The sequence below is a fragment of the Heterodontus francisci genome, chromosome 3, assembly GCF_036365525.1.
Source record: "Heterodontus francisci isolate sHetFra1 chromosome 3, sHetFra1.hap1, whole genome shotgun sequence".
Taxonomy (NCBI): domain Eukaryota; kingdom Metazoa; phylum Chordata; class Chondrichthyes; order Heterodontiformes; family Heterodontidae; genus Heterodontus; species Heterodontus francisci.
The window spans coordinates 137,047,324-137,068,907 of NC_090373.1; the positions used below are offsets into that span (position 1 = coordinate 137,047,324).

The 21,584-nt window shown below is 42.8% G+C and overlaps 1 protein-coding gene across 1 annotated transcript in view; it reads left to right on the plus strand.

Annotated features, from left to right (window-relative positions):
- aldh8a1 (aldehyde dehydrogenase 8 family, member A1) overlaps positions 1-12,125 on the plus strand; it is a 46,629-nt gene extending 34,504 nt beyond the window's left edge. The window contains exons 3-7 of the mRNA XM_068026255.1: positions 367-522; positions 3,891-4,040; positions 4,454-4,710; positions 8,308-8,469; positions 11,059-12,125. Of these exons, the coding sequence (XP_067882356.1) occupies positions 367-522; positions 3,891-4,040; positions 4,454-4,710; positions 8,308-8,469; positions 11,059-11,511 (1,178 nt within the window). The 3' untranslated portion in view covers positions 11,512-12,125. The remainder of the gene's footprint in view (positions 1-366; positions 523-3,890; positions 4,041-4,453; positions 4,711-8,307; positions 8,470-11,058) is intronic.
- Positions 12,126-21,584: the final 9,459 nt, after the last annotated feature.

Below are 21,584 nucleotides of genomic sequence, written 5' to 3' on the forward strand. Positions count from 1 at the left end.
CCTTAATGGTGCTGATGACAGCACTTGTAGGCTGGAACCCTCCTCCCTACAAGTATTTTTGCCTTTTGCAAATCTACCTCAGAACATAGTCCTGAATCTTGCACATGTCTGTAGAGATCTGTGCACAATTAATTTATTTCCGTCAATGAAACAAACCATAGTGGACTAAAAAAAAGCTTGTATGAGCAAAATATAGAAGATTTAGACATTTTTCAGTGTGGCATGTTAACAGATATAGGGGGCAAGCACCAGGATTTTGTGAAAGTTCTTCCATTGGGCAAGTCTCCACACTGCGAGTATGGTTTTATAAAACTGACCCAATGAAATCATTTCATAAATACTAATTTTTACCTTTTCAAATTTCAGGAAAAACAATAACTGCAGCTAGAAGCATGGAAATACCTCGAGCAGTTTATAATTTCCGTTTCTTTGCCTCAACTATCCTCCACCACACAACTGAATGTGCAGAGATGGACCAAATGGGCTGTACAAACTTCACCACAAGGACTCCAGTGGGAGTAGGTGAGGCAACAAAGAGTAGATACTGAAGGTCTATGATGCTCTTTTCCATTATTATATATAATTTTAAAATATTTGTGTGAAATATACCTATTGAGGAAGGTGATAAAGACAAGCATACCTTGCAAGAAATTCTGTCATTTGGAAGAGCATTTCAATAGACCCATAAAGACTTTGTAGATAGGGAGTCATCAAAGAGCTCGGTCAGCAATCTCCTTCATTCCACTGCCCAGACTGTTTAAATTATTATAAGGGAGACTACCCTGTAAGTGCAGCAGGAGGAATGAATTACTCCCTTTAGCACAGTTTTGCATTCCACAAAAATGGAACTGGTTCCTAGCTTATAGAGAGATACAGCACTGAAACAGGCCCTTCAGCCCACTGATCTGTGCCGACCATCAACCACCCATTTATACTAATCCTACATTAATCCCATATTCCCTACCACATCCCCACCTTCCCTCAATACTCCTACCACCTACCTACACTAGGGGCAATTTACAATGGCCAATTTACCTATCAACCTGCAAGTCTTTGGCTGTGGGAGGAAACCGGAGCACCCGGCAGAAACCCACGCAGTCACAGGGAGAACTTGCAAACTCCACACAGGCAGTACCCAGAACCGAACCCAGGTCACTGGAGCTGTGAGGCTGCAGTGCTAACCACTGCGCATGATAACAGGTATAGTTTTACTTCATTTTTTGTTCATTTTTTAAAGTTACTTTTATGGGAATCTGGATAAATATCCTGCAGGTAGCCTCCAGCCAACTTAATTTAGCAACTGAAATGATCACATACTAAATGACTGCACCGTGGCCAACCAGATAGTTACACGGGTAAAAATGGTCAAGTGATGTTGATGTCCTTGGTAGGCCCTAGTGGTGGGATATTTTGATAAGCCCTTTCACAACTGTGATTCATATCCTAAATTGGTACTGACTGAAGACAAAGCAAGAGGTAGTTTGCAGGAGTTTATGAAGCGATTGCTGCTCTTCTGCAGAACTGAAAATAACCTAAACTTCACTGCTGTATGTAGATCGATTCTCAGCAGTGATCATAGTGAAGGCTCTCCTCTCACTAAAACAGGTCCACCACTGCTTTTGCACTACCATCAGGACTTAAATAAAAATGGAATTCTGTTTTGTGGTGTACATGGGCGTAAAGAGGAAATGATTTTTATTAAAACTGTAAAATTAAAGGCAGACACGGCTGTGTTGAACAGCCTGCTAGCATTCAATGCCCAGAGTCAAAAATGAAGAATGGCATTTTGGTGAGGTACTTGAGCTGTTTCATGTGACACCCAACGAGCACATCTTTACAGGAGGGGTATGACAAGAAAATTCAGCTGAGAAAACAAAGATCGAAAGGTGGCATTTTCGCACAATGTAACAGAGCACCAGAATGTGGCAGTATTTAATGGTAATGAATGTGTATGTGCCCATCTAATTTTATACACCTCCTTTTATGCAGTTTTGGACAGGCATTAGAAAGGTTTAGGATTGGGGCATCTTTCTGTCTTCCCCCTTGGACAAGGATGATACATGGCACAAAAAGAATCAATTGAAGAAAGGGGAAAAAATAAATCTTTGGAATATCATCATGGGACATGAGTGTAGAAACGCTTAGTGCATTTTTATAAAATTCTTTCAACTGCTATTTTAACCAAATCATTAAGCTTTCTATGGGGATGATTTTCTGAATTTGTCCTCCTGGAACAGAGCATTGCACATACCAAAATATTAGGGCAGAGGCACAGCCCATTACAGAGCCCATTACACAGCCCATTACAAGCCCATTACACAGCACATTACACAGCCCAATACACAGCACATTGCACAGCCCATTCCACAACCTAATACACAGCCCATTACACAGCCTTTTACACTGCCCATCACGCACCACATCTCCAGCCCCAATATTCTGTTATGAATTTTCTGCGTGGCACATTACAAATTTTTTCTGAAATTTCATATATACATCTACTACATTTCCTTTATCTATACACTCTGTGATTTCCTCAAAACATTCAGTTAGATTAGTCAAGCGTGCGTTTCCTCTTGAATATTTGTTTTTAGTAGTGGGTCGTCCACATCCTCTGCAGGTACTTCTGCCGTCCCACTTTATCTTTCTCTGTTAAATATTGACAAAGTTGGGGAGAGAAATGAGATGCAAAGGAATAAGAGACTGAGAAGAAAAACTGTCTTCCCACTTCCCATCTCACCATTGAAAAACTAAAAGAGCACAGAGCAGCAGTCTCCGAATTTTAGGAAGGGAGGGATATATGTGTCACAGCCATTGAACTGCTGTTTAGTGTGAATGTATTGGCACTCTCTGTGATGTCCATGAGTTTTTGAGTGAGGCTGATCCCTGCTTTTTCTTCTCATATGTTTTTTGCAGATGAGCTTTAAAAGCCAAGCGTCCGTTCGTGGTTGCATCTAAATATTTTGGAGAGGACTCATCTTGGACCCATTGGTCACAAAATGTGTTATAATATAGTTCCTTGGCAGCTTTGTCTTTTTAGGTGAAAGGTTGTAACCAAGGATTTGGGGCAGAGCTGCCAGTATTGAACATATTCCGACAAAATCTTCAGTTCGATAGGGTCTCGCTTATGGTGGTGAAATCTTTTACCTCGTGGTGGGGAATGGGCAGGGGAGTGGGGGATGGTGATGCCATCGGTATAGATTAACCTACATGAAATTTTATCAGATAGATCATTAAATGTTGAATAGTGAGGAGCTGGCACAGGTCCTGGAGGTAAACCAGCAATGAGGAGTGGCAAAACATCTTCCATGTGGTACCTTTGTTATCATGATATCGATTAATACAACAAATGTCCTCAAAGGTCTACCGGACATCAAGTTATTGAGTGCCTGATATGATTGCCAATGCCAAATCTGTCAAGAGCACAATTAAAGGAATCATAAACTTCTAAAAATGTTGCACAGTTTGCCCAGTAATGTGGCGCATTGGTGTTCTAAGGTGCTGTGTGAAGCAGTAGACCGCACATATTCCCTTTCCAGGCTTCAGAAAGCCATTGGGGAAGATAGTGAATGGAAGTGAGGTGTTCCCTCACAGAGCAGGAATGAATATTACAAGGAGAGTTATCCCAGCACGCTCCTGTTGCTTCCCCAGTAACTGCAAACAGAGTAGCAGAAACCTGGGGGCTGGTTCTGTGCCAGCCTCTGAGCCACCAAATGGCATGAGGCATGGGGAACTTAGGAAAGGAGAAAATTGATTGTTGTAATATTAACAACTATGTGAGTTTAATTCCCATCCTATAGCTTTGGGAGGGACTTTTATCTTTTTCTTTCCAGTTATAATTTCACATAATGCGGAGTGACTAATGTTAATTTCTTACTCTACCTCTTTAGCTGGCCTCATCAGTCCCTGGAATTTACCACTGTACCTCTTGACCTGGAAGATAGCTCCAGCCATCGCCACAGGCAACACTGTAGTTGCCAAACCCAGTGAAATGACGTCAGTCACTGCTTGGATGATGTGCAAGCTCTTGGATGAAGCAGGTAAAGCAATGCTAACTGATGGAAAAGGAATGAATTTGTTGTACTCATTTTGCAACTTTTTATGAAGAACAGTTTGAGCGTTTCATACTAACGTTCAGGTGATTGCTTATTCCTTACACAAGGTACATTTTCCTTCTCGCTGTGCTCAGAATCACTGATTTTTAGCCCTCCATATTTGTCAAAGGCTTGGTGCTGCTTTGAATTGTGGCTAACATGATATTGTTGGGAAATGTTACTGCTTCTATAAAGCCTTTCTTGATAACATTGTTTTCATGAAAATATCAGTCATTGTCATTCAGATTTAATTTCCCTTCTACAAGTAGCAGGCATCATATCATTGAACTGCTCCAAAGTAAAAAGGCTTATTCTAGACCTGATTGCTCTTTAGAAATGATTTCTTTCCTTTCTCCCAGGCGTTCCACCTGGTGTTGTGAACATTGTGTTTGGGGCTGGTCCAAGGGCTGGGGAGGCAATTGTCTCTCACCCAGATGTGCCACTGATATCCTTCACTGGGAGTACACTCACTGCTCAGCACATCCGAGAGAAGAGTGCTCCATACTGTAAGAAGCTCTCCCTGGAGCTTGGAGGGAAGAACCCAGCCATTATCTTTGATGATGCAAACCTTGAAGAATGCATTCCAACCACCGTGCGATCCAGCTTTACTAACCAGGTAGAAAATTTACTGAAATACTGGCACCGATTCATCCCATATACAATGGCAGTGTTTAAAGGTTAAGCACCTGTGAAAAGCCCTTGCCCTGAATGAGTTCAGACCATTTTATGATTGCCCTCTATTGAGGGACGTTTACCTTCAGTTTTCATTTAGAACTTTTGTATTTCATTTGTTCTGAGGATGTGGTCAAGGCGAGATTTATTGCTTATCTGCCCCTTTTTAGTTACTGTGAAAACTGAGTGGACTGCTAGGCTAATTCAGAGGGTATTAAAAGGTAAAAGAACTGTGGGATTGAAATCACTTGTAGGCCAGATCAGGTAGAGGTGTTAGGTGTTGTTTTCGCCAAAGGACATTAATGATTCAATTGTGTTTTTACAATAATAGTAATTTTCCTGGTGGTAACATACAAATGGTCAGATTTAGTAAATTTACTTTAATAAGTTGCAACAGTGGAAATTGAATTCACAACTCTGGGCTGCTAGTCCACTACCATTACCACAACCCTACCCTATCCAGTACATATAATACAATGGGAAACCAATTTGGGAGAATGACGACTAAAGCTACTCAAGGTACAATGGTAATAAGAAAAACAAACCCCGGAAGCGTGGGCAGATATTGTTTGGTGTCTCCTGGAAGCTACTGCTACTGAAGACAGTGCACTATCTGCGTCAAGGTCAGGAAAAGCAGCAAATCTGAAAGCAACTTGATAACATAGGAAAAGTTTCATACAAACCGACCACAGACCATCAAACTGCTGTTACAAATAGATAAGAACTGGGGATGCAACTTGTATGAGGTTACTTCCTGCGTTGTCTTGGAAGTTAGAAAACCACACAGCTCAGTCTTATACTCACAGGAATGCAAGTATCAAATATGTCCTTGTTTAAATGAAGATAAAACATTAATGTTGATATAGTCTCATCATTGAGAACACGAACAATCTCCACACATTGTGGCCTTAGCCAGCACTGAGCTTTTGTAATGCTTGTGTTTTTAAAAGACACTCAGGAATCTTTGTTTTGCTTCTAAAGCTATTCCTACTGAATTTCTTAATCAAAATGAGTATGTTCAATTGCCTTTTAAAAAGATGATTAAGTGCTAACCTCACTTTATCAATAGAGAATGTTAGCACTAAAAGCGCTGGGTTAATTGGAGACTTTTGGGGGGTAACTTTGGCTTTGGACGATAGTGTGAAATGTGTGATATTGGCTCGATGACCCGTTAAGCACCTCTCCTCATTTTTGTTCCCATTCTATTCAACAGGTGATAACTGTAAAATGACAGGTTCAAGGGCACCTAATGGTTCAGTAGGTAAAATGAACAATATAGTTCCCTAGATAAAGAGAAAAAATTCTGATCACTACCCAGCATTCGTGAACATTGGGTGAGGCCCAAGTTGGGGTCAGCTATCATTTTGCAGCTCTCAAAGGGCGGGTGGTGATTGTGTGGCGTCACATAGCTTGCTAGCAGTCAGCATCCAGGTGCCAGGTGCAGATGTAAAGAAGAGTCACGTTCGTCAGGCCAACAACCACTGGAGGCATCATCCATGCCCCAGTGTGAGTGACAGCCTTCAGAAGAGAAGGGGAGAGAATCAGAGGAACAATTGAGAGGGAATTGGGGAAAGCAACAATTGTGGTAAAAAAAATGTCAAGTACTTTATACGCAAGCACTTTAATCAGAATGGATGGATAACAACAACAATTTGCATTTATCTAGCACCTCTAACATAATAAAAACATCCAAAGGCACTTCACAGGAGTGTCATCAGACAAATTTTGACACCCAGCCACATAAGGAGATACTAGGGCAGATGACCAAATGCTTAGTCTAAGGGGTAGGTTTAAAGGAGGAGAGAGGTCATGATGTTGGGAGCTTTAGGGAGGGAATTCCAGAGCTGGGCCTTGGCAGCTGAAGGCACAGCTGGCACAGGTGGTGCGATTAAAATCCTAGATACCAAGAGGCCAGAATTAGATGTGCAGATATCTTGGAGGGTTGTAGGGCTGGAGGAGGTTACAGAGATAGGGTGTGGTTAGGTCATGGAGGGATTGGAACCCCAGGATGGATAAAGGAGCTTTTGCATTCGAGATGTGGAGGTGATGATCTTGTTATGTTTTTGCAGAAATTGCAGCTTTGAACAAAAAATAAAATATACTGTTTTCGAAGCTTTTTAAAACATGTATTGGTGCTGCATATGACTTTGCTTTAAGACAAACAATGTCAATAATATTTAAAGAACAATATAAGTGCATTATTCACAGTACTCCCACAATGTCTAAGTATAAATGAATCATGAAAATATTTCTTAAGGGTTTAAAAACATTTTATTTCTTATTTTTGAGTCCCCTTCCGGCTGTAATAATATTGCTTGAGAGAGCTGCCTGGGGAGTTCACCTCTTTCGCTCGAGTTTCAGTAGGGGTGGGACCTCTGCCATTCCCATGATGCCACACCAACCTGACCCCAGTTCCATGGATTGGGGGTTATTCCAATGTACAGCAAACTGCTGGTGGGATTTCTGCTGTTAAGAGGGAGCTGGCCAGTTACTAGCTGTAAAGTACCGCGAGACTGCGCAGGACCCACCACTGCCAAACCAGAAGAAGAGGTCGGGCTTTTAAAATGTTCATTAGAGCCCTGAAGATAGTAAATTGGTTTCCCTGTAGGCCCTGGCAGAAGAAAATATGTGGGGGTAAAACTTGAGTGGGAGGGCAACAATATATCCCCCCCCCCACTTTGTGGTGAGCGGGTGGGCACCTGACAGCTATTACCGCAGTTTCTCGGAGCCTGTTGCCATCTTTGAAATGGTAGCCTTGGGAAGTGGCAGTACATGGGGCAGACACCAGGCCCAGGCCCTACTTGCCCCCCCTCCTCCACCCGCCATCATTTGCATGCAACAGATGGGAAATATATGGTTACTGGTAATTCTGGTGGGGGTGGGCTATGGAGGCAAATGCAAGTTGGGCAATGTCTGCATTAGTTTTAAAAGAGAGTACTCCTTTGTACCAGCTTGTTTGGACCAGCCAATTTGTTTCTCTGGTCAGGCAGCTGTAGATTGGCTTCCAGGCCAGTACAATGTTATATCCCCTAGAGGACAGAGACAGCTGCTCTCCATCAGTGATGCCACTAGAGAGTCTCTGGAGGCAAGTAGACCCAAAATAGAATGGTTCCTTTGGGGTAGGATATTCAAGATATTTTTAAACTGGAAAGAAATGATTTATGATTGTATTTTCTCTACATATATAATTTGTGGAATACCTTGTACAATGCACTCCTCTGTACATTTCTTTCCATCTCTGTATTAATTATTCTTGATTCCTAGCATTGACAGTGTAAACAATCTAACTTGATGACTGAATATTTCTGACTATACTATACTGATCTACTTGAGATTCTATAACACTTAATGAATATGTTTCTATTGCGACACGAGTGTTTATTTGAGCCTGACTTTTATCTCCTTCCGAAATTAGCAAAGCTGCATTTTATGTATGACATTTCAGATGATTAAAATTAGTCATTCTCTGTCTTCCTTCCCCCCGCCCTATATTTATTACCTAGAATAGAGTGCAGCTGAAGAATCTTTTCTCTTTTGACAGGGTGAAGTCTGCCTGTGTACGAGCAGAATTTTTGTGCAAAAGAATATTTATAATGCGTTTTTGGAGAAGTTTGTGGAGAGTGCCAGAAAATGGAAGGTTGGCATTCCTTCTGACCCAACTGCTAACATGGGTGCTCTTATTAGCAAAGAGCATCTAGAAAAGGTTTGTATACACCATTGTATGCTGGGGTTTTAATTAAAAAGAAATGCGATTTTTAAAAAAACAAGTTCTTAAAGAATTCAGTTTCCTATTTTTTGATCATTGATAAATAAATCAAAACATAAATATTGCTGTTCAGCAAACACATGTTTAATATGCTTTGTACTTAAGCTGTTTTTTTAAAAAAAGAGAAGTGCCTCCTGAATTTGCCTGGGCCTTCTGGTGCACTTCCTGCCCAACTGCTGGACATGCAGCAGAGATCCCTGGAAATGGGCCAAAACCTGGTTCCTGCACTTCATTCCATGTTAGTTAGTCTAGAGTGGAACCTCTGTCTACCCCAACAGTGGAGGAGGGGGTAGCGCTTCCTACATTAAGAGACTGCTGGCTGAAATTAAAGCTCATGTAATAGAAGGCAAATTATTGACATGGTTAGGAGATTGGTTAGGCAATAGAAGACAAAGAGTAGGGATAGTGGATATGTACTTGAATTGGAAGGAAGTGACTCGTGGTGCCGCAGAAGAATCTGTGCTTGGGCTTCAACTATTCACTATATTGAGTGATTTAGATAACGTAATAGAGAGCCAAGTTTTCTGATGACGCAAAGATAAGTGCACAGTATCTCATGTAGAAAGGAGCGTAAACTTACAAAGAAAGATTAATAAAGTAAGCGAGTGATAAAAACTGTGGCAGATGGATTTCAACACAGGTATCTGTGAGCTCCTCAATTTTGGGCCAAAAAGGATAGATCCGAGTTTTCTTTTCAACTGGTGAAAAGCTAGAAACAGTGGAGGTGCAAGGAAATTTAGGGGTTCATGTGCAAAGATCACCAGAATGTACAAAAAAAATCAAGAAGGCTAATGGAATGTTCGCCTTTACATCTGGAATATCTGAGGGTTAGAAGATAAAGTGGAGGATTTTTGCTACAGCTATTCAAAACCCTGTTTCGACCATATGTGGAGTACTGTGTACAGTGCTGGGCAGCATACCTTAGAAAGGATATATTTGACCCTGAAAGAAACAACTGGATTCCACTGGGGTGGAGGTGTCCAGGACAAGGAAGCTGCCTAGACCTCTGAAGTAAAATATTTATTACGAAGAGGACTGCAGGTTAGAGGAAAAGGTTTCTCCTGTGGGTGAATGGGTGTGGGCAGCCTTCCACCCAGATGACAGAAGGCACCAGAGTTTCTGGACTCTGGGCTAAATAACTCAGTTGGCAAAGCCAGAGCCATGCACAGCAGACAGGTCTGGGTTTGATCCCTGTTCTGTGCTGAATCAACAGATCTAACCCTATGTGTCAAAAAGCAAGCTGCAATTGACCTCATTGCCCATGGGCTAGAGAGAGAAAAGTTTCAGCCATGGTGTTTGCAGCTAAACACTATGCAGTGATTCATGTTGGAAAATGTACAAGTGTGGAAGTTGGGTGAGGACAGGATTGGGCACGACTGTGATACCATGGCCAAATAGGTTGGTGTCACACTGTTTGGGCTCACACATTAAGAATGACCAGTCGCTGACATACCAGAGGATAAAATTACACCCCAGTTTGCATCAGCACTCTACAATATTGCTCACTTCATCCCACTAGTGCCAACACCCTCATCCATGCTTTTGTCACCTCAAGGCCTGACTTCTTCAATGCTCTCCTTACTAGGCTTCACTCAACACAGGCTCCCAACTTATCCAAAAGCTTACCATACATATCCTGTCCTACACTAAGTCCCGCTACCCTATCACTTTTTTATTGTTTCATGGGCTGTGGGCATCACTGGCAATGCCAGCATTTATTGCCCATTCCTAATTGCCCTTGACAACTGAGTGGCTTGCTCAGCCATTTCAGAAGGCACTTAAGAAAACCACATTTCTGTGGATCTGGAGTCACATGTAGGCCAGACCAGATAAGGACAACAGATTTCCTTCCCTAAAGCACATTAGTGAACCGGATGGGGCTTTAACAGCAATCACTGACAGTTTACTGAGACTAACTTTCAATTCTATATTTTTATTAATTGTATTTAAATTCCACCAGCTGTCATGTTAGGATTTGAATCCATGTCCCCAGTGTGTTAACATGGGCCTCTGGATTACTAGTTCAGTGACATTACCACTACACCACCATCTCCCCTTCTGTTCCTACTAGCTCTATTGCCTGGTACTGAATTCAAAACGTTCAACCCTCTTCACAAATGCCTCCACGCTATTGGCCCCCACACCTTTACAACCTTCTCTGGCTTTCCTCTTCTCTTCCGGCTCTGGCTTCCTTTGCATTCTTCCTTCCCTTCTCTCGGCCTTCAGTGGCAGAGCCTTTAGTCGTTTTGGCCCTACACATTGGATCTCTCTCCCTAAACCTTTCCACCTTGCTACTTCTCCCTGTGTTCAGAGGCCTCCTGAAAACTTATTTCTTTGATCATGCCCTTCCACTATTACTATTCAGCATCTATTCTTGTGCTTGTCAAACACCTGCGGACCATTTTACTGTGGCAAAGGCACTATATACTTGCAAGTTTAGCAGTAGATTTTACTGGATGATTTGTCTGTCAATAATGATATCTGTCCCTCTGCCAATAATAAGGAATTCACTGTTTCCCTGAACAGGTAAAGGGCTATGTTAATCTAGCCAAGAATGAAGGAGCTAAAATCCTTTGTGGTGAAGGAATTGATTCCTTGGAAATTCCCGAGAAAAACAAAACGGGCTATTTTTTATTGCCCACAGTAATCACAGAAATAACAGATGGCTCGCAATGTATGCAAGAGGAGATCTTTGGTCCAGTGACCTGTGTAGTTCCCTTTGAAACTGAAGAAGAGGTTATTCGGCGAGCAAATAATGTGAAGTATGGTTTGGCTGCTACCGTGTGGTCACGTGATGTAGGCCGTGTACATCGGGTTGCCAAGAAGCTTCATACCGGAATGGTATGGACCAATTGCTGGCTTATTCGTGATTTGAATTTGCCTTTTGGTGGCATGAAAGCCTCTGGAGTTGGCAGGGAAGGGGGCAAAGACTCATTTGAGTTTTTCACAGAGGTCAAAACTATTACTATAAAACACTGACTCTTCACACAGTAGATGAGTAAGTGATACATTAACTTTAAAGAATTAAAAAATAATTGTTTTAAGTGCAAAAATTATAGGAAAAGGTTATTTGAACTATATCTATCAGTTGTAATTGTGTGGAATGGCGTGCCATCCAGTGTGTTTTAGTGATGGTAGACTGCCTCACCTGGGGTGATGGGCAGTGAGAGAATAGCTATGCCTTAGTGTGTCGACACTGCTGAGCAGAGATCCATTTACTTACATGTGTTATCATCAACGTTTTCAAGAGGTTCTGGTCTCCAAGAGGATATGCTGACATCTTCTTGCCCTCTGAGCCACCTCAAGGGGACAGACAGGGATGGTTCAGGAAAAGAAATGCCATTAAACAATAATTCATAAGTAAGAGTAATGCTTTATCAGAGTGATGTTACTGTGATTCTTCAGGAAAAAATACAGCCTTATCATTGTATTGTACTAGTGCTGGACTGATCTGCAGTATTGTCCATACATTGTGATGAGAGGCATAGCCTTAAGAATATGTCATATTGTTTATCAGCTGAACACATCAGTCATGTGAATACCTTAAAAATATAAAATGTAATTTTGAAAAATAAAGTAATTTATGAACAAGACTGTTGTGATTTTGTTTATTTTAAGCCCAATAAGTTGTCTGAGAATAGACTCTGATGGGTGGTATATTGGGCTGAATTTTACTGTCCCTAGTTGGCAGGAATGGAGGCAGGGGGAAGGTGAAATAGCAGGGAGCCAAGTCGGGACAGCTTCCCGATGCAGTCCCGCCACCGGGGATGTTTCACAGCAACAGGCAGGAGGCGGATTGCGAGGCAGATTGGTGCCCTCTCCACGGAGGCGGGCAGCCAATTTGCATAATTAAGGCCGCAATTACAGACCATTGTATGGGGTACCGGCATTTTGCCGAAGGTGGACTAATCCGCATGGAGGAATCCTCCCTGCAGCAGCCCAGGGACCATCGGAGCTGGAGGCTCCATGGCCCAAAGAGTGTGTCACTGGCATGAAAGGCAGTCTTCGTAGCTCCAACGAGCCCCCTGAGGGTTGGGGGGGGGGGGGTTTCCCATCAGATTGGCATGTCCAACCTTCCTCCACCATCCTGAATTTTAATTTTGACTTACCTTTTTGAGGGTTTTGTATCGCGCATACTCACGAATGGGCCTAAGGCCACCACTTGCAGACCTGAAAAATGCACAGTCTACCTCAAATTACCCTGGAAGAGTAAGGTAGCTCAAAAATACCAGCAACAGGTGAAGCTAGCCGCTTCACGATGATACTATGCAGTAGCAACACGAACACGAGTGGTATTTTCCACTAACAGGATGCTGATGTCCAGCTAAAAAGACATTCTGCCTACCACACAAATGAGTAATGTGGTGTATGAATTTCAGTGCTGGTGCGATGCCAGGTACATCTCAATGACTGGCAGATCATATCAAACAGCACGTCCCTTCAGCTGTTCACAATAGGCAGAGTACTGGCTGTACTCAACCAGCCCATACTTGCAAAACTCAGAACGCAATGTCTAACGTTAGATGTGATTCCGTAATTGGGCAGCGCTTACTGAACAATCCCTAGTGCTAAGAATTGCATTAAGAACCAATTTAAGATTATCAGTCAGGTTCGTAATGTGGTTCACTCAGGCTTGCTTGAAGCTACATATATTCATACGCAGGGATCTATCCTCTGCAGGCAAAAGGAACATGTCCAGGCTTTGAGCCTTTTTTTGAATTAAACAAAAGCATGGGGGACATTCTCCATGGCAACGCCTCGACCAACCAGAGTCAACTTCCCAACCAATCAGCACCTTTTTCTCTTGCAATATAAATTGTTGCCCCCTTTGAAATTTGGCATTCTTGCATCTGTCCTGATGAGTGCAAGACGAAAAGCTTTGACAGCATGTCTCTTTTTACAACAATTGTGTATATCTGCAGTATATATACAGATCATTAAAGTTCTTTCTTTGTTGCCAATTTAACAACTATGGCTTTTTTTCTCAGCTCTGTTTTCAAAGTCAAAATATGGGAGAAAATTTGGGGGGGTGTGGGAAAGTGAACCCCCAGAAACCTAAGTAAATTTGGAGTCAGTAAAAACAGGCATTTAGTGAGCCATTGCTAAAGATAAAAAGGATTGGAAACAAAAATAGTTAAGCTAAGTGGTAACTCATAATTATTTACACAGTTCAGGGACACCATTTTATGATGCTCAGTAAAAGCTATTTATAAAATGTGCAGTTTAATTATTACTTCCTTGTACACACTGTAAAATCAGATCTAGTGAGCAGTGGCACTCTGAAGTGTCTGCGATGTTTTGACAAATAACTGGGGTTTGCTACATAGCAATAATAAAAGTGCATGAAAGACTCCAAAAACTCTATAGCCGATGGGGTACACTTAGCAAACTGTGAATATGTTTCACCTTGCAATAAATTCAGTTTTGGCAGCATTCTGACCTCTGTGTCAGACTTCGTAGGATCAAGCCCCATGTCTCATGCGACTTGAGCACATGATTAGGCTGACACTTAAGTTGCTGTACCGGGAGTGTGCTGCCTGGGAAACAAAGGATACCCCATACACACGTGGCTCATGATAGGCTTCTTCAACCCCACTACACCTGAGCAATACTGGTATAATCAAAGTCAAGAGATTATCAGGAGCCATTTCAACACAAAAGCAAAATACTGAGGATGCTGGAAATCTGAAATAAAAACAGAAAATGCTGGAAATACTCAGCAGGTCAGGCAGCATCTGTAGCAAGAAAAACAGAGTTAACGTTTCAAGTCTGTGACAGTTCTGATGAAAGCATTTTCTGCTTTTATATCAAGATCCATTACTGAGAGCAACACAGGGATGCTGAAGCAGTGGTTTAGGCAAGTCTGGGACACACTTTAATGCCCCACAAAGCATCTTCTACATCATAGTGGTGTGCTGCATCCAGCAACATGTCACAGTACAGAGAGACCTGCATTTGGAGCAGGCAGACTAACAGCATCAGTCCTCATCAGACAAGGAAGACAAGGGCGAATGCGAAGAAACAGCAGAAGGAAAATCACCTCAACACCTTTAAGCAAGAAATGTCAGGGATGGTTCATTGCACTGTGATTCCAGTGACCAGCTTATTTCCCTCCTCTGAAAACTTACACAACACCCTTCTGCATTAACAGTCCTTATTAGACCCTTCATCATTCCCTTAATCTTGCATTAAAGAACATTCAAAACATTTGGACAGCTTCTATATCAATGACGTACTGACAATGCCGACTCAGAAGCTGCAATAAAACCACACTGTGGGCCAAAGTGCCACATGTGATAAAGATAATGAATTTAAATCCCAAAACAATAATTGCTTTGCATTCATTTCTCATTCAAATGTCAACCTGTTCTGCCTTTCTTACAAGAAGGTTTCCTATCGCCACCAGTTTTACACGTTTCTCCCCTGATGGCCTCAGCAAAGCTGGTGCATGGCTGTTGATGGTCACATGAGGACCCTTGAGATGCTCAAAGCCAGTAACTTCTGTGTGCTCAGTAACATAAGGGCCTGGCTTCAGACTGCTGCATCTTGGCTGTTGGATCAGTCTGGCCCAGATTGATGGTTTGGGTGGCAAAGGAACAAACAAGCTGGCAGCTTGAGAGGCCAACACGTACTATTCCCTTGGGGTTGGGACTCATCACTTCCACTGAGGAAGAGCAGACTGCAAAAGATGGGTGCTGCCTTAAAAGCACATCTATTTGCTCCACCAGTCTCTCCAAAGTATAAGTCTACCTTTCCAAAGCAGAGCATAGGTTCGAACCCAGAGTCTGCAAATGAGCCGTTTTAAGTTTCCAACAAAGCTGCAAACGCTGGTGACACTGACTCCCAGCTGCAGCATCCCTGGAGGTGACTGCACTCTCCGTGTTTGACTCTAGAGTGCTGATTCCATGCGAGATGACATCAAATAGGCTGCAGGCAGAATCCTTCAAACTTTCAGCTATAGTGCTGAAACCCTTTGGCGGGCCTTTCAATATGTGGTATAACTGCTTCTGTGAGGCAAGTTGTTTTCTTTTCGTGGTTGGTTCCCCTGAAGCCCTCATCTCTGTCCTGTTTATCAGAGCTGGCTCAGGACCTTCCACTCGTTGAGCATCTCCTGAGCCGTCTCTACCAATGGTACCTGTTGCTGCTCACTCGTACTGGGTATTTCACCACCTGCAGACCGCTCTGGATGACTATCTAACTCACAGGAAGTGCCAATGTTTATGTTGGTACTCCTGTGAGATATGTTCTTCTGCATTGTTTACATGTTGAAAAGGTACTAGAGGAAAAAGTTAGGAACACACTGAGAGGCTGGTCATTAGCAGGTGACAGATTCAAGAACACAGACTGAAGTTCTGAAGGTTGCCGACTGTATGCTGAGGTGAATGAAGGGTAATAAGCAGGCACCACGGCAGCTTTGGTTTCCCTTCAGTGCTTTTAGTTGGTATTTTATATAATTCCCAAAGTCATGATTTTGTATTTATTTGAATCTAGATGGCAGTGTGATGGTGGAATTACACACTGAGAGACATTGAGTGACACTTTGTGGAATTTATTTACTGTTTTTGAGTGTCTTTCAGGATTCATTGTGTGTTTGCGAAGTGTCAGTTCATACTGGAACTGATATGAACCATTGCTTACCTGTGGCTCCTGTACTAGTAAGACTTCCCTTTCAGGGGAAAAATAAAGATTTACCACAAGTTTTCTGAAGTGTAATTTATTTTATTTGGAAAGTCTCTGGATGAGTTTGCCAATGTGAAGGTTAAGGCTGTGGCAATATCCAGTGCCCCAGTTTGGTTCTGATTTCTGCAATTTCTGTCACTTTGGTTAATGTTGTGAGGACAGTTGAAGTTTGTAAAGTAGATAATTTTTATACAGCTAGTTTTATACAGCTAGTGATGGGGGCTAATATGAAACTGGGAATATGGAGAGTGTTACAGCCAAGTGTTCGCAATTGACTTCAGGGAGAGCAGTTAAAAGTTCTGCTGTCACTGTGTAAAATGTGTACGCCATTCAATTCTGGAGTGGAAAAGATATAACTAGATTTGAAATAATCCATTGCAAATAATCTCCTTGATATTCAGTATGCTTGTTTGGCAAAATTCTGTTTATTTAATAATTTGGTGGATTTTAATATTTCTTTCCGACATTTTAGTAATGTGCAGTGAGCAGGCAAATGGTGGGTGTTTATTTGTGGTTGAGTCTAAGGTTTGGCGCATGGTGTGTGGAGCCCTGTGTGCAATATGGGATGCTCTGCGGCACAGTCACGACGAGACTATTAGCAAATAGGTTGCACAAGCGTGATTAAATGGTTTTGTGGATTACTCATGCAGCATAAATAGCATTACAGCTTTGCCCAAGAAGAACGAGCATATGCAAGATTCATCAGATTCAGGTTTTTCTTTTATTAGTCAGCTGAATATCTGACAAGCAGAAGCAATCCATCACCCTTCTCAATGTTGTCCTGAAGAACCATGTCCGATCAGAACCCCAAGTGCACTGGTTACTTCAGAAGCCCATGGAGTAATCAGGAAAGAACTAACTTGATTTTGATCCTGTGAAGAATATGTGAGGGAGGATGGAACTTTAGAGCAGAGTGCCATGAAGCTTCCATCAATATTCAGTCAGTCCATGATCCAGGGTCTCTTGCATCCCTCATGAAGATGCTGGCAGCTGCAGGAGCCTGTGGTCAAATCCTACATGGGAACAATGGGCCAAATGGCCTCCTTCTGTGCTTATCACTCTATGATATGTACTCCCAACCCAAAAATCCATGTAAGGGTCATGCTAAAATTCTTCCATGCCCCATATACCACTTTTTGTGCCCATCATAAACGCATCATCCACTGAATTGAAAGCAACCCAGTAAGAGGTAATATGCCCTTGTCTCCAGATCTTTTACATAGACAAATAAAACTCTGACAGACTTGAACATGCAATGATTGAATCATGTCAGGCTTCCACTCCCTGAATTATTGTGCATGAAGAACTGAGGCCTACAATGCAGGGCTGTGAGTACAAAAGGGACTAGGAGGCTGCACTCAGCTGTGCTGTGGGCTTATTAGACCCACGACCATGACAGAAATTCAATCAGAAATTGCAGCTGGAGTGCCTTAGCACTAAATGGGAGGCCATCGTTAAACGATTTTTCAAAATTCCCCTTCCTCTTGGCTCTCCTGCCTCCTCCACCTGACCACCCAATAATGCGCTTTACATGTTCCACCTCCACTCATGTCCGGTGTCCTTCCTGTCAGGGCGAAGAATTGCCCATCGCACAAGGGGCAGCCAGCATCCTTTTACTAGTTGCTGCTAGACTTGTGGTCCTGGAGCTCTCAGTGTGTCATGGGAGATGTGCCTGGGGCACCACAGAATCACGCAAATGAACTGACCCCAGCTTATTTGTGTACAATTGCAATCAGCACCTGTGTGACTCATAGTATCACTCAGTAATATTATCGGGAACTAATACTTGTTGTAAAGTCAGAGTGTAAGCTCAGTTACTCCTTTGAAGTGACAATAACATGTGTGATAAATAGAGCATATTTTAACTATCCACTGCGGCAGCCTGTTTCCAGGCAACATTAACAATTAAAGTGTCATCACCACCTGACCAACTCTCAAGATTCCATAGACAAATATAAAAAAGAGGAATTGTAGATTTTCCCGCACCACAAAGCTTTGATTTCAAATTTCAGCAAAAGGACCCCTCTGCATGGATGCTATGGTGTACTTTACATATATTACAAGCAGTAAGGCTCTGGAACACTTGCTTCAATCTCTGAGCTGAGATGATTTATAATACATTTGGAATGGTGAAGAAAAAGTACAACCAAATAGAGATACTTTGCTAAATGTTTATCTGAAAAAGTTCTAGAAAATGTGCTTGAGATAGCATTTGTCATTGACTAAGTGAGAGGGTAAGGATAAGATTGATTAAAAAATAACTAAGCTTCCCCAAATCTTCCTCTTGAACACCCAGCCACATTATTGACTAAGAGTACAGCCTCAACCCCCTTGTGGTCTGTGGTTCCACATGCTCTTCGTAGCATCTCTGAAGGTCACTGAGGTGACTGAGGTGACAAACCAAGGAAAGGAGGTGGCTTGTGTGCAGTCAGATCGACATAACAAGCTGCAAATATGGCGAGGTGGGCTTATGAGCAACATATATTGGTTAACTTATCTTACCACTGTATAACTGTCACTGACCTAACGTGGAAGGACTACTGCTTTATATGGGAACTGGATAAGGGAAAGCTCCTGTTTTTCTTCATCCATTTTATGTCTGTATGGCACAGTGCTGCCAGTGTTGCAGTGAAAGAGCTAGCGTGCTTCCATGTATATGCGTGTGTAACTATGACTTCTTTTAAAACAGAAGGCAAGGAATGCATTGTTCTTTAAATTATTTATCTGTTTCCTGTAGAGGATGAGTCAATGTCTCAGGGTTCACTTGCCTGATGCTTTAGGGGCAGTATATTTAATCTCCTTGACACTTTATTGATTATACATCTGAAGTGCCTGATATTTGGTCAGTTTAAGGATGGGCTCTGGGTCTGAGGTATCTGATCTCTGTAACATCAGCAGGAGGGGGTGGGGGAGGGGGAGTAGCTGGAGTCTGTGGGGGAGCAATTCAACTTCCACCCAACATGGAGATAAGGTTGTGGTGCTCTGTAACCTCCCCAGACCGACAACCTTCTGAGATCTCTGCACTCCTCTAATTCTGGCCTCTTGCACATCACCAATAGGTGCCTTCAGCTGCCTGGTCCTTAAGCTTTCGAATTCCCTCCCTAAACCTCTCTGCCTCTCCACTTCTCTCTCCTCCTTCAAGATGCTCCTTAAGGCCTACCTCTTTGACCAAGTTTCTGGTCAACTGTCCTTATATCTCCTTATGTAGCTTGGTGTCAAATTTTGTTTGATAATCTTCCTGTGAAGCACCCTGTTTTAATGTTTTAATACATTAAAGATGCAATATAAATGCAAGTTGTGTTGTTGTTTCACTCATCTGTCTGTATTAGATTGAGGCGCAAATCAAAATCAGGTTCAGACTGCTTTATTGTTATGAGCTCTGGACCCTGATGCAGTTTGTTGGTTTTGGGAAAAGCAGTATCAGGTGGCCTGGAGATGGATCCAGCCGACAGAAAAGTAAGTCCTCAGTGAGGGGTGGTGGTGGGGTGGGGGAACCAATCACAGAGTGAGAGGGGATTGTGACCGTTGTTGTATGCTTGTTTGGTATACTGCCACCATAGTTAGTCCAGCTGAGAGAGATTCTTTAGTCTTGAGTAATCAGAACATTAACCGATATTGCATTGCAATTTGAGGGCGGCACAGTGGCGCAGTGGTTAGCACCGCAACCTCACAGCTCCAGGGATCCGGGTTCGATTCTGGGTACTGCCTGTGCGGAGTTTGCAAGTTCTCCCTGTGACCGCGTGGGTTTTCGCCGGGTGCTCCGGTTTCCTCCCACAGCCAAAGACTTGCAGGTGATAGGTAAATTGGCCGTTGTAAATTACCCCTAGTGTAGGTAGGTGGTAGGGAATATGGGATTACTGGAGGGTTAGTAAAAATGGGTGGTTGTTGGTCGGCACAGACTTTGTGGGCCAAAGGGCCTGTTTCAGTGCTGTATCTCTAAATAAATAAGTAAACTATGTACAGTTTCACACCAGTATGTGTGACTCATCTAAAACCACAGTGCATCTATCTTCAAGTCTCTCTCACATGTGACCTCTTACATTATCATGGTAGGAAGTATTCTTAACACTCTCTCAAATTTAATCTTTTCAGACGCTTGTGCGACAACTGTGTCAGCGATGGCCTATATTATCCTAATGAAAACTGATGGAGAACTCCTCCTCCTTCCTGAGTCCACAAAATGAATTTTTCACTTACCTTTTTGGGGCCTCTATCTCTTCACTGCCTGGTACAATTGGACACGGTACATACACCATCTTTTTGTACTGAGAATTTCAATCAGGGTCCTACAACTGGCATTTGGCCCGGGTTTAAATATTTAACCAGCCTTATGCTTGCTTCAGTCCAGCAGGCTGCTCAACCATTTACAGACCTGCCTGAATATTGCATCAGATGGGCCTTGGGCATTAAGGGAGAACAAAGAACAAAGAACAGTACAGCACAGGAACAGGCCATTCGGTCCTCCAAGCCTGCGCCGATCTTGATGCCTGTCTAAACTAAAACCTTCTGCACTTCCGGGGTCCGTATCCCTCTATTCCCATCCTATTCATGTATTTGTCAAGATGCCTCTTAAACGTCGCTATCATACCTGCTTCCACCACCTCCCCGGCAACAAGTTCCAGGCTCTTACCACCCTCTGTGTCAAGACCTTGAATCGCACATCCCCTCTAAACTTTGCCGCTCTCACCTTAAACCTATGTCCCCTAGTAACTGACTCTTCCACCCTGGGAAAAAGCTTCTGACTATCCACTCTGTCCATGCCACTCAGAACTTTGTAAACCTCTATCATGTCGGCCCACCACCTCCATTGTTCCAGTGAAAACAATCCGAGTTTATCCAACCTCTCCTCACAGCTAATACCCTCCAGACCAGGTAACATCCTGGTAAACCTCTTCTGTACCCTCTCCAAAGCCTCCACGTCCTTCTGGTAGTGTGGCGACCAGAATTGCACACAATATTCTAAGTGTGGCCTAACTAAGGTTCTGTACAGCTGCAGCATGACTTGCCAATTTTTATACTCTATGCCCCGACCGATAAAGGCAAGCATTCCGTATGCCTTCTTGACTACCTTATCCACCTGCGTTGCCACTTTCAGTGACCTGTGGACCTGTACGCCCAAATCTCTCTGCCTGTCAATACTCCGAACGGTTCTGCCATTTACTGTATACTTCCCACCTGTATTGGATCTTTGAAAATGCATTACCTCACATTTGTCCAGATTAAACTCCATCTGCCATTTCTCCGCCCAAGTCTCCAACCGATCTATATCCTGCTGTATCCTCTGACAATCCTCATCACTATCCGCAACTCCACCAACCTTTGTGTCGTCCGCAAACTTACTAATCAGACCAGCGACATTTTCCTCCAAATCA